General features: G+C 42.0%; 1 protein-coding gene across 1 annotated transcript in view; it reads left to right on the top strand.

Moving 5' to 3' along the window:
* LOC308083154 (CUB and sushi domain-containing protein 3-like) overlaps window positions 1-13,321 on the top strand; it is a gene marked incomplete at its 5' end in the record, with an annotated part of 383,054 nt that overhangs the window by 145,308 nt on the left and 224,425 nt on the right. The window contains 5 exons of the mRNA XM_080425319.1: window positions 1,280-1,396; window positions 4,528-4,743; window positions 5,910-6,098; window positions 7,159-7,328; window positions 11,142-11,298. Coding sequence (XP_080281445.1) covers window positions 1,280-1,396; window positions 4,528-4,743; window positions 5,910-6,098; window positions 7,159-7,328; window positions 11,142-11,298 — 849 coding nt within the window. The remainder of the gene's footprint in view (window positions 1-1,279; window positions 1,397-4,527; window positions 4,744-5,909; window positions 6,099-7,158; window positions 7,329-11,141; window positions 11,299-13,321) is intronic.

The raw sequence follows: 13,321 nt of genomic DNA, 5'->3' as shown, positions 1-13,321 counted from the left end.
TAGTCACTGACCACCACCCCTTTGGCAATTTTCAAGTAACTAGGGTCTTTGGGACGACCATTCATGTCTCTTTGAAGTTTCAGAAAGTTTAGGCCTCATACCTTAATCCCCTTGGTGTATTGGGAAAAGTAAATCATGAATTATTTTTATAAATGATATATTCATAGCACAGGGGTGCGGGTAAATGGATATAAAACATTCATGAATGAATAAATGTATGTATGAATGTCTGGCTGATTGAATGATTTTTGCCCTTTGGTAATGCAGAGTTGTGTTTACAATACATTTAGTTGACAAAATCACATTGATGAGTAGCAAGATACATGTATATGCTCTTTTCCACTACAAGATCTAAGTGAAGCGTGCCGTGCTATGACACGTATTTCATGTTTTTCCTGGATTTGTTTAGACGACAACAGTGTCTAGAGAAAAAGGAAAAATAAAATATCAGATGTGCCTTCCGTTTAGACGGCAACGTCATTTTCGGGGGTTGAAACCGCAAAACAGAGTGAAACCCTCTTCCAGAGGGGAGAACGGGAACTGTATGAGCAAAAAGAGGGACGCGTAAACAAACAACTGTGATAGGAAGTAGAACGGAAGTGGTTCCACCCAGAGCCTTGTATTAGAGAGTTACGCCAACCCGGGGGCAGAAAACAGCGCCGGTCACCTGGTTCATGTAACTTGAAATAGTGACAAACGCTCATAGACTTTCCAACTTTCCATAAACTTCCGGTTCAGGGCTTTGTCACTATTCGCCAATAGAAGGCTATAGAAGACCGATGAAGTGAACAGAGGTGACGCGACTCTCTTTTAAATGGCTTTGGTTCTACCCATGCGTCTATCTGGCAGGGCGTCTCACTGCCACCTAGCCACCTGGCATCCACACTACAGCATTCTCAATCACTTTGGCGTCTCCGTGTAAACGCAGAATAAAAAGTAAGAACGCAACGGCACTTTGTCGTTTTCTGCTCTGATGGTAAACTTGGCCTAATTTGAGCCCTATATGGTACTAACCCAGAGTTCTTGGTTCCCATGGAGATCAATAAAGGTCTATGTGATCTTATCTTATCTTATCTTGATTAATTGAATACATAGGACCACAATGGAAACAAGCCCCCAGGGCTTTTTGTGTTATCCTTTTTAGCATTATTGTATAATTGTACCTGTAGTTTTTGCAATCAATCAATCTTATCTATGTTATACTTTGTCTTCAGATGCATACGTTATCTATGTTTTCTTTGCTGCAATTAGCATTTTGCCATCTTCCCTTTCTGCTCAGCGTCATGTGGTGGGGACATCAGAGGACCTGGAGGAATTATCCTTTCACCAGGCTACCCAGAGCTGTACCCCAGCTCCCTGAACTGTACCTGGACTGTAGAAGTCAGCCATGGCAAAGGTAGGAGTCAATGCATCAACCACATGAACCCTAGCATCCCTATTCTGGGTATGGCATAACACGGTAGGCGGGGGGGAAATCACAGATCAACAAGCAATGCGACACAGTGTGAGCTTGTAGATCCACCAAGATTTGGTGTAGAGGGAAAAAAGAGGGGACCTGGTATAAACTACTGGGGGACCCCCATCAACCAGCCTGCCAAGGACGAGTTTAAACAAGTTTTGAAAAGAGAACCAGAGATAACGCGATCCGAAGATGTGCTGCTCCATTCACTCCCTGGTTAACTTATTGCTTAAAAATGCTCTATCTTTTGGCAAAATATTTTCAACTTGCCACAACTATGGAACGGATGACCGCTATCGGATACATTTCCCCCCCCATTCTACGAGACCCCTGTGTGTGTAATGAGGGGATCACCGTGCGGATAGCATTCACAGAAAATATTCCATGATTTTTCAAAGGTTGATAAAATCACTCGTTTTCGCTGGCAGCAGCGTAACACTATTACACTATTACTCTGGCAGTTAAAGAGTTAAGGAACCGTTCAATGGACAGGTGGCGCCATCTTGAGTGGTTTTCAGCAACATGAGTTTTTCCGAAAAGATTTTGAACAGTGGTTTAGAATAGTAGTTCTCAAAAATAGCAGATATACAAGCTCACAGCAAGTCACTTAGTGCCGCGCTGCGAGCTTGTACATCTGCTATTTTAAAAAATATTTTAGAAAAATCTTGAAAGTGTTTTTTTTTCTTTTTTCACACAAATCTCCTCTTCTGGGGGTCCCTGGCACAAATCATTTTCAGATGGGTGGCCCGCATGGCCAAATGCTTATGATTTTGGGGGGTCCTTGGCACAAAAAAGTTTGAGTTAAAAGGCATTTGTAGAATTGGCCTAGTTGGTTAAGAAATTAACTTTTTCATTTGGACCCAGTCCAATCTTGTAATTATCCATGTCAAGTAATAAAGACTGATACATCATAGGATGAAAAAGGAGTGTGTCATCTCAGCTATTGATTACTACGCTTTATAGAGCATGTCTCTAGATTACTGGCTGTGTTTGACATGAAACAATCCATTTCGCTTCCTGTTGACTGTGGTTCTTAAAATGACAAATATCTGCACTCTGAGCACTGATTCATGTGGAACGCTCGTCTATTTGCAGTGTGTTCACTGCGGCTCAGCTGGTTCAGAGACAGGTGTGTGGGTTTGTTTTGCGTAGGTTTGTTTTGACAACGTTCAAATGTAAGAGTTCTCATCAGCTATATTTAATGAACACCCGTGACATTGTGTGTTGCTCACGCATCCCTCAGTATCACAGTTTTATAAATAATAATTTTCATTTCACTTTCACTTTTCATTTTTGCAAATCACAAAGCGCTGCAGACAAAGTTTAAAAACAATGGCATAAAAAATAACAAAGGCAAGACAAAAACTAAAAAGTATTCGGTAACAACATAAGACACTTCTTGGGGTAAAAAGTAGATTAAAAACTAATTAAGGCATAGAGTAAAAGACCTAGGGAAAAAAAAGGACGTTAAAAAGGTATGTTTTTATTCCATTTTTAAAAGCATCTGTAGATTGTGGGGCTCTCAAATGGTCGGGCGTAGGGCAGTGGAGCAGAATGCCCGGTCGCCCATGGTGCGGAGATTTGTCATGGGTTGGTGGTTGGAGTCGGATGATCGAAGGTTTCGAGTGGAGGGTTGTGGTTTGAGAAGTTCTTTGAGGTGGGGCATTGCCGTGGATGCACTGATGAGTCAGAAGGGAGATCTTGTATTCAGTCCTGAAGGTGATGGGGAGCCAGTGAAGTGAACGGAGGGTGGGTGTAACGTGGTGAAGTTTACGCACTCTCATCAGGATCCTAGCAGTGCTGTTTTGAATGTATTGGAGCCTCTGCAGGCTCCTGCTAGGGATCCTGATGAGTAGTGTGTTGCAGTTGTCCAGCCTGGAGGAGACAAAGGCATGGACCAGTTTTTCAGCATCTGGCAGGGTGAGTGTGGGGTGGAGTTTGGCAATGTTCCTGAGGTGGAAAAAAATAGGTTTTAAAGAGGTGTTTTATGTGTGCCTCAGTTGAGAGTCCATTTTCATGCCCAGGTTGGTGACTGTGGGTGAGAGGGAAAGGTTTTGGCCGAAATAGGAGATGCTGGTTATAGGGCGTGATTTGATCTGGTGGGGGGTGCCTATTAAGATGGATTCGGTTTTGGAGCTGTTGAGTTGTAGGATATTAGTAAGCAAGGCAAGGCAGTTTTATTTGTAAATTTCAAGGCAATTCAATATGCTTTACACAGAACATCAAGCAAAGGAAACACAATTATAAAATTATAAAATGACATTAGGATGCATAAAACAAAAAATGTATAGATACAGTACACAGGGAACCAGTGTAAGGATTTAAGAAGTGGAGTGATATAATATTATTTTGTTTCATTGTCACAGTCTCATATGCAGCAACTTTAAATCATCTGTTCTCTGACCAGGTCCACTTGCCAATCTCCTCGTTACCATCTGAAAAGCAAACAGCCTATCACAGCGCCCCAACGTGCCCTTTTCTTATCTTCCCTCTCTACAAGCCCTGTTTATTTTACTTCTCCAAAGTGCCAACTAAGGCACCACAGTATATACTTATTCTATTACAAATTGATCTTATCATCACAATAAATGGCCTAACACCTCTGTTTCCTCACCCAAGGTGTCCTACAGTGAGGTTGAAGATAAGATGGTTTTACAGCTCTGGTTGTCCAATAAAGTTGTATTCTCTCCTACAGATCTATCAGTGATCATATCAGTATCACTCTCACTCTGAAATGCTCGATACCACAGACAGATGGCAGCCCTGGTATTTCTTAATTAACCAATAAAGGTGTTAGTTGACAAATCCTGTATCTCCATTCATTTTCTTTTCTTTTTCTTTTCTTTTTTTAGAATACAGAACAACCACACCATTTTCTTTTTAACAACAGGGTAGTTTTGAAATTATTATTTTGCTCCTTTTTTAATGACCTTTGCAACAGGTCACAAACCTGTCATTTATTTTACCTACTGTATACTGTAAGAATCACAGAAAAGCCAGTGTTATGACATTTTCATGTGGCTCCTGCATCCTCCTTGTGCTATTTAATTATTTTTCTCCTGTTAAAGGCGTCCAGTTCACATTCTACTCATTCCACCTGGAGGATCACCATGACTACCTTCTGATCACGGAGAATGGCAGCTTCGCCCAGCCCCTTGCACGGCTTACCGGCTCGGAGCGCCCGGCACCGGTTAATGCCGGCCTATTTGGGAATTTCAAGGCCCAGCTGCGCTTCATTTCTGACTTCTCCATATCGCTACAAGGATTCAACATTTCCTTCTCAGGTGAAAAAAACCTTCAAAACAGAGTGCGGGCATGGTGGGAATGCGGGTTTAAGAGAGACTGTACAGAGAAAGGTTATTAAACGTGGAATAAAGAGGGAAAGAGATGAACACTGTGAGAGGAGAGGGGGCTGGGCAGGCGTTGAATGCAGGAAAGGGGAGATGTGTTGGTTGAGCAGAGAGACTGGGAGTAGAGAGCAATGGTGAGTGACGGAGAGACAGTGAGAGAGAGAGAGAGAGAGAGACCCTATTGGGTGATAAGATCAAAAGCACTATGACCCAGTAAAGTGCACATAAAGCAACATGCAAGGAGTGATTTGACAGTCAGAATGGGTGCGGGGTCAAGGTAACAACTGGGCCTCGAGCTGTGCCAATCAGAGGAAGGATATTGAAGACAGAAAGAGGCCAGCCAGGTAGAAGCTGCCTGTCTTTGATGGGAATGGACATCAAAAGACAACCAGTACTCAACAGCATAGACGGGGGCAAGAGCTGGGGAAAGAGGGGAGATGGAGGAGAGAGGGGAAGGGAGAGGGAGGGAGCTACAAAAGGAAAGGGTTGAATATACAAAGAGGAAAAGAAAGGTGGAGATGAGAGGCAGAAGGAGGGAGGTGCTGAAAGATGAGACAGATGGCAATGGGGGTTGATGAGGGGTAATGTGGGGGGGGGGGCAGAAAGAGAGAGAATAGCGGAGAAAAGACAGAACGAGGGAGTGTGTGAAAGGAGGTTTTCTTTATGACCAGTCTGCCTAAATGTTTTCCTGCTGTTTGCTGAAGTGAAGCATAACTTGAGCAGCCATGAATATTCATTAAATCATCTTAAGTGTGTGTGTGTGCGTGTGTGTGTGTGTGTGTGTGTGTGTGTGTGTGTGTGTGTGTGTGTGTGTGTGTGTGTGTGTGGGGGTGTGTGTGTGTGTGTGTGTGTGTGTGTGTGTGTGTGTGTGTGTGTGTGTGTGTGTGTGTGTGTGTGTGTGTGTGTGTGTGTGTGCATGCACACGTGTCCCTGTGTGTTTTGCAATTAGCATCTATAGATTGCCTCATTAGAATTCAGGTCCTAACCTTCTATGACCTTTAATTGACCATGTTTATAATGCTCATATTAAATGGGTGAGAGTCAATACATTGCTACTTGCTGCTACTGTATTTTATTACTGTTGGTTTCTGTATTCATAGAGTATGACCTTGAACCTTGCGATGACCCTGGAAGTCCCCAGTTTGGTTCGCATACGGGTTCAAAGTTTGGAATTGGCGATTCACTGGCGTTCGACTGCAACACAGGCTATCGCCTGCAGGGGTCTCGGGAGATTGTGTGTTTGGGAGGTGGCCGCCGTATGTGGAGTGCACCTCTGCCAAGGTGTGTGGGTACGTGGTCAGCTGCTTTCATTCTGTTTTCTTTGGTCTCCTGTGTGTACTGTATGTGTAGCAGGGCTATAGCAGGATTTACATTGTCAGCTATTCTGCTGCAGATCTGAATTTGCTTTAAATTACTGTCTAGACTCTAGACACTGAGGAACTTGATGTAATCAGACTTCCCCCTGGTAGACTGCAATTAAAGGTTAGGATGGTGTTAGCTGATTATTGGAGCTAAAGTTGGCTCAGCTGCTCTCTTTTCTATGAAAGGGCCGTGCACCAGGGGTGGCCAGGGAGTGTTCATATGTCGCATGCCCTCCCCATCAGAAACTAAATTTGATCACTTGCACATCTTAAGAGCTGAGTACAGAGATCATTTGATAGTCGAGGCATCCCGTGATATAAACTAATATTATTACCAGAGCCTCTGATGTACTGTAGTGCTTTGTGTATCTACATATACTAACCCTTTTTTCTGCCGCACCCCTTATGATCCCATGGCGGAAAAGTGCTACTGTGATGGCATGAATATTACAAGACTAGCGCTTGGAAAGAAAACAATAAAAAACATTTATGTTGGGCCTCTAACTTGTAGCAATTCACTTGCATGGTTAATGAGTTTGGTTTACATAAAGCATGCAAGAAATCTAAGAGTTCAGTGCATACTGTATAGTTGATTGTTTTTTCCAAAGCCCATAATTTTCTTTTGGCTCGTTGCTTCAGAGCAGTTCATCTTAGAAAGTAATCCTCTCCAGTTTTGCCCTGGCATGGTGCAAGATAGCCCGCAGGGTAAATCTTAGAAATGAAGCCTGAAATGATTTTATACTAAGCAGTTAGTAATGTGTTGCAGCAATGCAAGATTATTATGATAATAAAGGGAGCAACAGGTGGATGAATTAGTAATTCTGATTATCCATATAATGAATTTAAATAGTCTTTATCTCGGATGAAACATTCCTCTCAAGACTTTAGTAATATAAAGTCTATTCATGGTTCTAAACCAAGTCGATGCAGCCTTTTTGTGTTGTGTAACTGATTCTGCCGTGTCTCTGTGTATTCTCTTTTTTTGCAGCTGAATGTGGGTCAACCGTTACCAACAATGAGGGAGTTCTTTTGTCGCCCAACTATCCGATGAACTATGACAACAGCCATGAATGTGTCTACAGTATCAAAGTCCAGACAGGCAAAGGCATCAACATCACTGCTGCTGCCTTCCAACTTGCACAAGGAGATATTCTCAAGGTAATTCTTTGCAAAATTGCTAATACATTTCTCCTTGTATTTTACCTGGAAAGTACAGTAAATTAAGACTCTATTCTACTGATTTTTCTTCTAAATGGAGTGTGTGTGTGTGTGTGTGTGTGTGTGTGTGTGTGTGTGTGTGTGTGTGTGTGTGTGTGTGTGTGTGTGTGTGTGTGTGTGTGTGTGTGTGTGTGTGTGTGTGTGTGTGTGTGTGTGTGTGTGTGTGTGTGTGTGTGTGTGTGTGTGTGTGTGTGTGCACGAAACATGGGTAAATACCAAGAAGAGAAAACCTTGTATGCCATCTCTTACATGTAACCCATCAGATAGTACATATTGCTTATTTAAAAAGTGAGGTCAAGACAAATGTCAACCATAGTGGAACCTCTATCTGGGTCAGTAAGTGATTTATTGTCGTCCAGGGGCATTTCAGCCATTTCTGCAGTACCGTCCTGTAGCTGTGATAACACTGTTCATGTACACTCTACGGAATGGAAATGTTACAGTATGTTTGGCCTAATCCCCATTCATCACAGTTTAGTGCTGTGATGTTAATGATGTGTTTGAAGTTGTGGAGATGTTCGGACAGTAATCTCACAAACCACGGGAAAAACCCATGTAAAAAAAAAAAAAAAAAAACGATAATGGACTAGTGTAACAGAAATTGTTACACTAGTCCATTATCGTTTTTTTTTAGTTTTTTTAATCTTTATTCTCTTGGCCGAGAAAATGTGAAAAAGCAGACTTTCCTTACACTGTGTTAGACTGTGTGTTACACGGTGTAACACAATGTGTTACACTGTTGCACTGTTCAGTTTTAAGAATGAAATAAGCTTTCTTAATTTCAATATAGATGTAAAATAAACTGATATTGGTATAAAGGTTTTATGCTAGGTTTAACGGCTCGTTGTATAATATGTAATGATATTGTTTACTTCATATTGTGTACTGTATATGATTCGGCGCGCCTCCGCGCAAGTGGAGCATACTATGAAACCGTGCTCGGGTTGTGTGTGTGTGTGTGTGTGTGTGTCTGTCTGTATGTCTGTCTGTGTGCATGCAGTACCTATGTAGAGGGCGCCAGAGTGCAGGAATTTAGACAATGCAATGCAACACCACACACACACACACACACACACACACACACACACACACACACACACACACACACACACACACACCATCCCCCATCACAGTGAAATAACACGGATTACAAGTCCGTAAATACACAATATTTTCGAGCTGCGTTCGCTTCCAGCGTTCGCGCGTCTTACTTGTGTATACAGAGTGCATTTTGTGCATGGTCTATGTAGGTCTGTAGTGTTTGTGTTAAGGCAGAGAGAGCAATACAGATAAGTATTTCATTATATTATAATACACAATTAGACAAACTTGAACTTGGAATTTGGTGAAAACGCACACAACACAGTGAACACACTGTAACAGAGATAAAAGGCAGTGTTTTATTCCTACCAGTTTCTCAGTAGTGTCCATATAAAATAAAGGACATTCAAACTGTAACCATAATTATGAGCATTTCCATATGGCCTCTATCCCATTATGAGCCTCACAAGTGGAATATTCTGGCAGCGCTGCCAACAACTTGTCCTTTAATGGATTTTGTTGTTGAATGCACTATTGCATTCTGATGATCCACAGGAGAGGAGAATAGAGTAAAAAAGAACAGACCTCGATAGACAGTGTTTTGTCAATATAGGTTTGTGTGCCCCACCATTTGTCTTGTTGATCCAGCTGTACTGACGCATGATACCAAATCAATAGGAAGTATTATTTACAACCAAATCTCATTTTTCCACATTGCTTTGCATTGGAGGAGCTATATAAAACACATGCAATACTTGGTATACAAGACACAAAGCATACTGCTCATGCCATTCATCTATTGTTGATATAACATAATATAAATTGTCAGTGGGATTGCATTGCCAGTTACTGATATTCACAAACACTGCAACACGAAATAAACTTGGACCCATTTCGAATGTTTATGATGTCAAGTGTGAAAAGAATATTATTATGTATATAGAGTTCATACCATGGTTACTCGTTTCTGATTCGCTAGTGGCTGTACATTCATATTAGATATTGGGACATCTCGAACAGTCAACAGTTTAATCACAGTTCTAAACTAGAAAGGGGCGCTTTGCGGAGGGCAAATCTCCACCAGCCCGGATCGCTTACATGGCAACATGTGAACAATGTTGACTCAGACTCACTGTATATCACACATGGAGTCTCTCAGGGTTCCGTATTGGGTCCAAAGCTGTTTATTATGTATGTAAATGATATAGATGAAGCATTGACACAACTTAAGTGTGTCCTCAAAAAGTGGTTTGACATCAATATATTATCATTAAATCTCAGTAAAACAAAATACATTCTCTTTTGCAATAGAAAAATAGACAAACCGGTCAAACTAACAATCCATAATGTGTAAATCGAGCAAGTACTGTAAACGAGCACAAATTCTTGGGTATCACCATAGACGAAAAACTCTGCTGGAAACCACATATAGCAAACATAAAGTCAAAAATATCTAAAACAATTGCAATATTATATAAATTGAAACCCATTGTAAATAATAACTCACTTTACTGTACTGCTCCCTCATACTTCCATACTTAACTTATTGTGTGGAAGTATCGGGGAACACATACAAAACCATACAAAACCATTATCAACCCTATCTTCATGCTATAAAAAAAAGTCATAAGAATTGTAAATAAATCAGACTAGCACCAACCAATCCCACCATACTAAACTTCCACCCTACATGCAGGAGCTGTTCGAAGTGCGAAATACTCCATACAAACTCAGGGGGACAGGTGTATTTAAGAGATCAAACGCAAGGACCAACACAAAAGCTAGATGCATATCTGTAAAAGGGGTACGTTTATGGAACAGTTGGATAAAGAAGTGAAAATGTGCACATCAGTCACCAAATTCCCACCTGATGTGGACTGTACAGTACTTGAGTACCCTTGAACCGTACTCTAGACCACCTTTTTCGCTTTTTATTGTTGTTGAGAGGCCCCTCTCTGTGATTTTATTGTAAATATTATATACAGTATATTATTATCGATTATTTACCATTGTTTTAAAGTAGAGCAGGGCTACTCAACTTAAGATGGCTCAGGGGCCACTCAGCAAAATGCCAAAAGTCCAAGGGGCCGCCATAAAAATGACGGTCCTATTTTGGATTTTTCGATTTTGTAACACACAAGAAAATGTACATTTTGACATCATATTCTTTTCACTGTACCAGTTTATTTTGTGTTGTGTGTATGTCCAGTGGCAGACACCTATCCTGGGCGCGCGGCAAAGCCGTGCGGCCGGAAAAAATTGGGGGTCAAACCCCCCCAAAAACCCGAAATGCATAGAAAACTATGCATTATACCTGTAACAATTGACGCACCTGTATGTATGTCTGTCTGTTTGTTTTTGAAAAATGTTTTAGCAACCCATATATTTGAACGGAAATGTATATTTTTATCCTGTGCTTAAAAAAATAAATAAAAAATGTATTTTTATTTTTTATTTATTTATTTTTTGACCATGAGGGGGCCGCCAAGACGCTGCGATCGGGCCGCATGCGGCCCGCGGGTTGAGTAGCGCTGAAGTAGAGTAACATTCTCCAAAAGCATTCTTAATTTTGTATTTGTTCATACTGAACAATGTGGATAAACATTGGTTTAGAAAAACAGCATTGCATTGGAATGAAACCCATGCAGCTGCATAAATAACCACCAACCCCTCCAACATACTTCAAAAGGCTTCTTGTCCATCCCTCACCAGGTGTATGACGGCAAGGATATTGTGGCCGCAGTCCTAGGCACGTACACGGGGACATCCATGCAGGGCCTCTGCCTTACCACCACTTCCAACCATCTGTGGCTCGAGTTCTACTCTGACCAGGAGGCAACTGGAGAGGGGTTCAGGCTCATCTACTATAGTAAGTTAGACTTTTTTTTCTCAAGACAGTAGCCAAAATGGAGAAACTCTCACCCCAGAACCCACAGATTTCAAAGGACCCAAATGTTAAACGACATTTTAACCTCTGACTGCATTATTGTATCTTTTGCTGCCAGAGTATCCATTAAAAACAGCGTGGTGCCTCAGCGGCAAATCAGGAGGAAAATTACTTTTCTCGCTTGCGTCTCTACCCTTCTCTCTCTGTAACACTCTCCTTGTCCCTGTTCCTCCACTGCAATTAGCATCTACACCTGCCTGACCGCGCCTTGTTAAAAGAGGTGAATTATAGTTAGGGTTGTCTGAAATTCTTTCTGTGTGAGTGTCTGTCTGCACATGTGTGCGCATATATTGTGTTTGTCTGTGTTTATGTGTGTGCAGGACTGGAGGAAGTGTGGGTCATTGCTGTTCGTGGTGCAGTAATAGATGGATTTTGTTCTTCCCTAATTGGTTAGCTGAGTGTGTGTATTGTTGGTAACTGTTTCTTAGCCATTACTATGACGAGAGAAAGGATTTGGTGACACTGCATTTTGCAGTCCAATTTAAAGTGTTTCTGTATTTCACCTGAATGTCCTTTCAGGGAAGTTTTCTGGGGTTTCAGGAGGGTGGTGTTTGGTGGAATTCAGCATAGTTAGTGAGAATAGCAAAGATCAAACTGGTGTTTTTAGATGTGAGAAAGTACAACGGTTAGTCATCGGTTTTCCTGATTGCCCAACCGGACCCATTGGCTTAAAGGAGTAGTTCACCCAAAAAATTACTTATTTTCTATCAATTACACACGCCATGAAGCCTTGAATTCATGGAGATTTTTTAGTTTTTGTCGAATTCCTACACCAATAATTTGATGACTGTGTGGCTGCTTAGTATGGAGACTCTTTGAGTCTCCATACTGAGCTCTTTGAGTCTCCTACCGGATAGACTCCGCCGGTCAACCCCAAAATCTTTTTTGGGTGAACTACTCCTTTAACGCATTGCCTGAACATTGCGTCACGTTTGTGCCACTGTGCCAATATAAGTGTTAGTGGGTACAATGAAACTCCATTCACGTATGCCCATCAACACAACATCAGTAGTTTCTGATGACCAGGGATCCTCGTATCTCCATATTTAGTCAATCGGTCGTATGATAGTGGGTACAGCCCTGGGTACCTGAGAACGAGTACAACAAGTACATTCCAAACAGAGTTTTCACATTGCTTTTTCGGTGAAGTCTGGTTGTAAACTGTCTACCATCATTACCAAATGGATTGCCCTTTTCAGCTTGACCCATGTTATAATTTTGAATCAATTAAAGTGGCGATGTGTGATTGAACATGTTGTTTATACACCTTCAGTACAGCGCTGCGTTCTACCGAGCGAGGCTGTCTGCTGTTAGGAGTCTGTGCTGTGTGGATAGCTACGGGGGAAGGGTGTAACTTGAAGCTGTAACACTTGTGACGACTGACAAAACCAACACACAGGATGCAAAGTTTTGCAAAGCCAAAATGGCATTTATTCAAGGAAATTTTGTTGGGGGAGGGGGGAGAGCAACAACATAAATTCTTCCCGGTCTGGGGTAAGTCCATGCAAAAAGTTTCACGCCTTCAGTCAGAGTCCCAAGTTGCCTATGAACAGAAAGAAAAACACATGTCAGGTTTGTATCTAACCAAGTACAATGCACGTGGAAGTAAAGTGGAGGTTCTTGCTTACCGCCTGAGCACACGTCTGTCCAACGAGGAGAGCCAGCAAAGACTGAGACAGAATGAGGGCATTACATTGTGGAAGCTTGATCAGCACCGTTTCAGCGCAGCCTGTCTTCAGCTAGTTAGTCAGAGTGCAGGTGTCAACACATCTAGCTGAACGAGTAAATAAATTGGCACGTACCTCCCGTAATGATTTGCCCCAGGCGGAGGCACTGTCCTTGGTGCTGAACTGTGTCTCTACTGCACTGGCTCGCCTCGCTGGAGTGCTCACCTGTCTGGCGGCCCAGCGAGACTCCACACACTGTAGCTTGCGTCAGGCAAATG

This window comes from Gymnoscopelus braueri, assembly GCF_963280865.1.
Source record: "Gymnoscopelus braueri genome assembly, chromosome: 4".
Classification (NCBI taxonomy): Eukaryota; Metazoa; Chordata; class Actinopteri; order Myctophiformes; family Myctophidae; genus Gymnoscopelus; species Gymnoscopelus braueri.
Note: the sequence above shows the minus strand (reverse complement) of the source record. Positions and strands in the feature narration are given on the sequence as shown.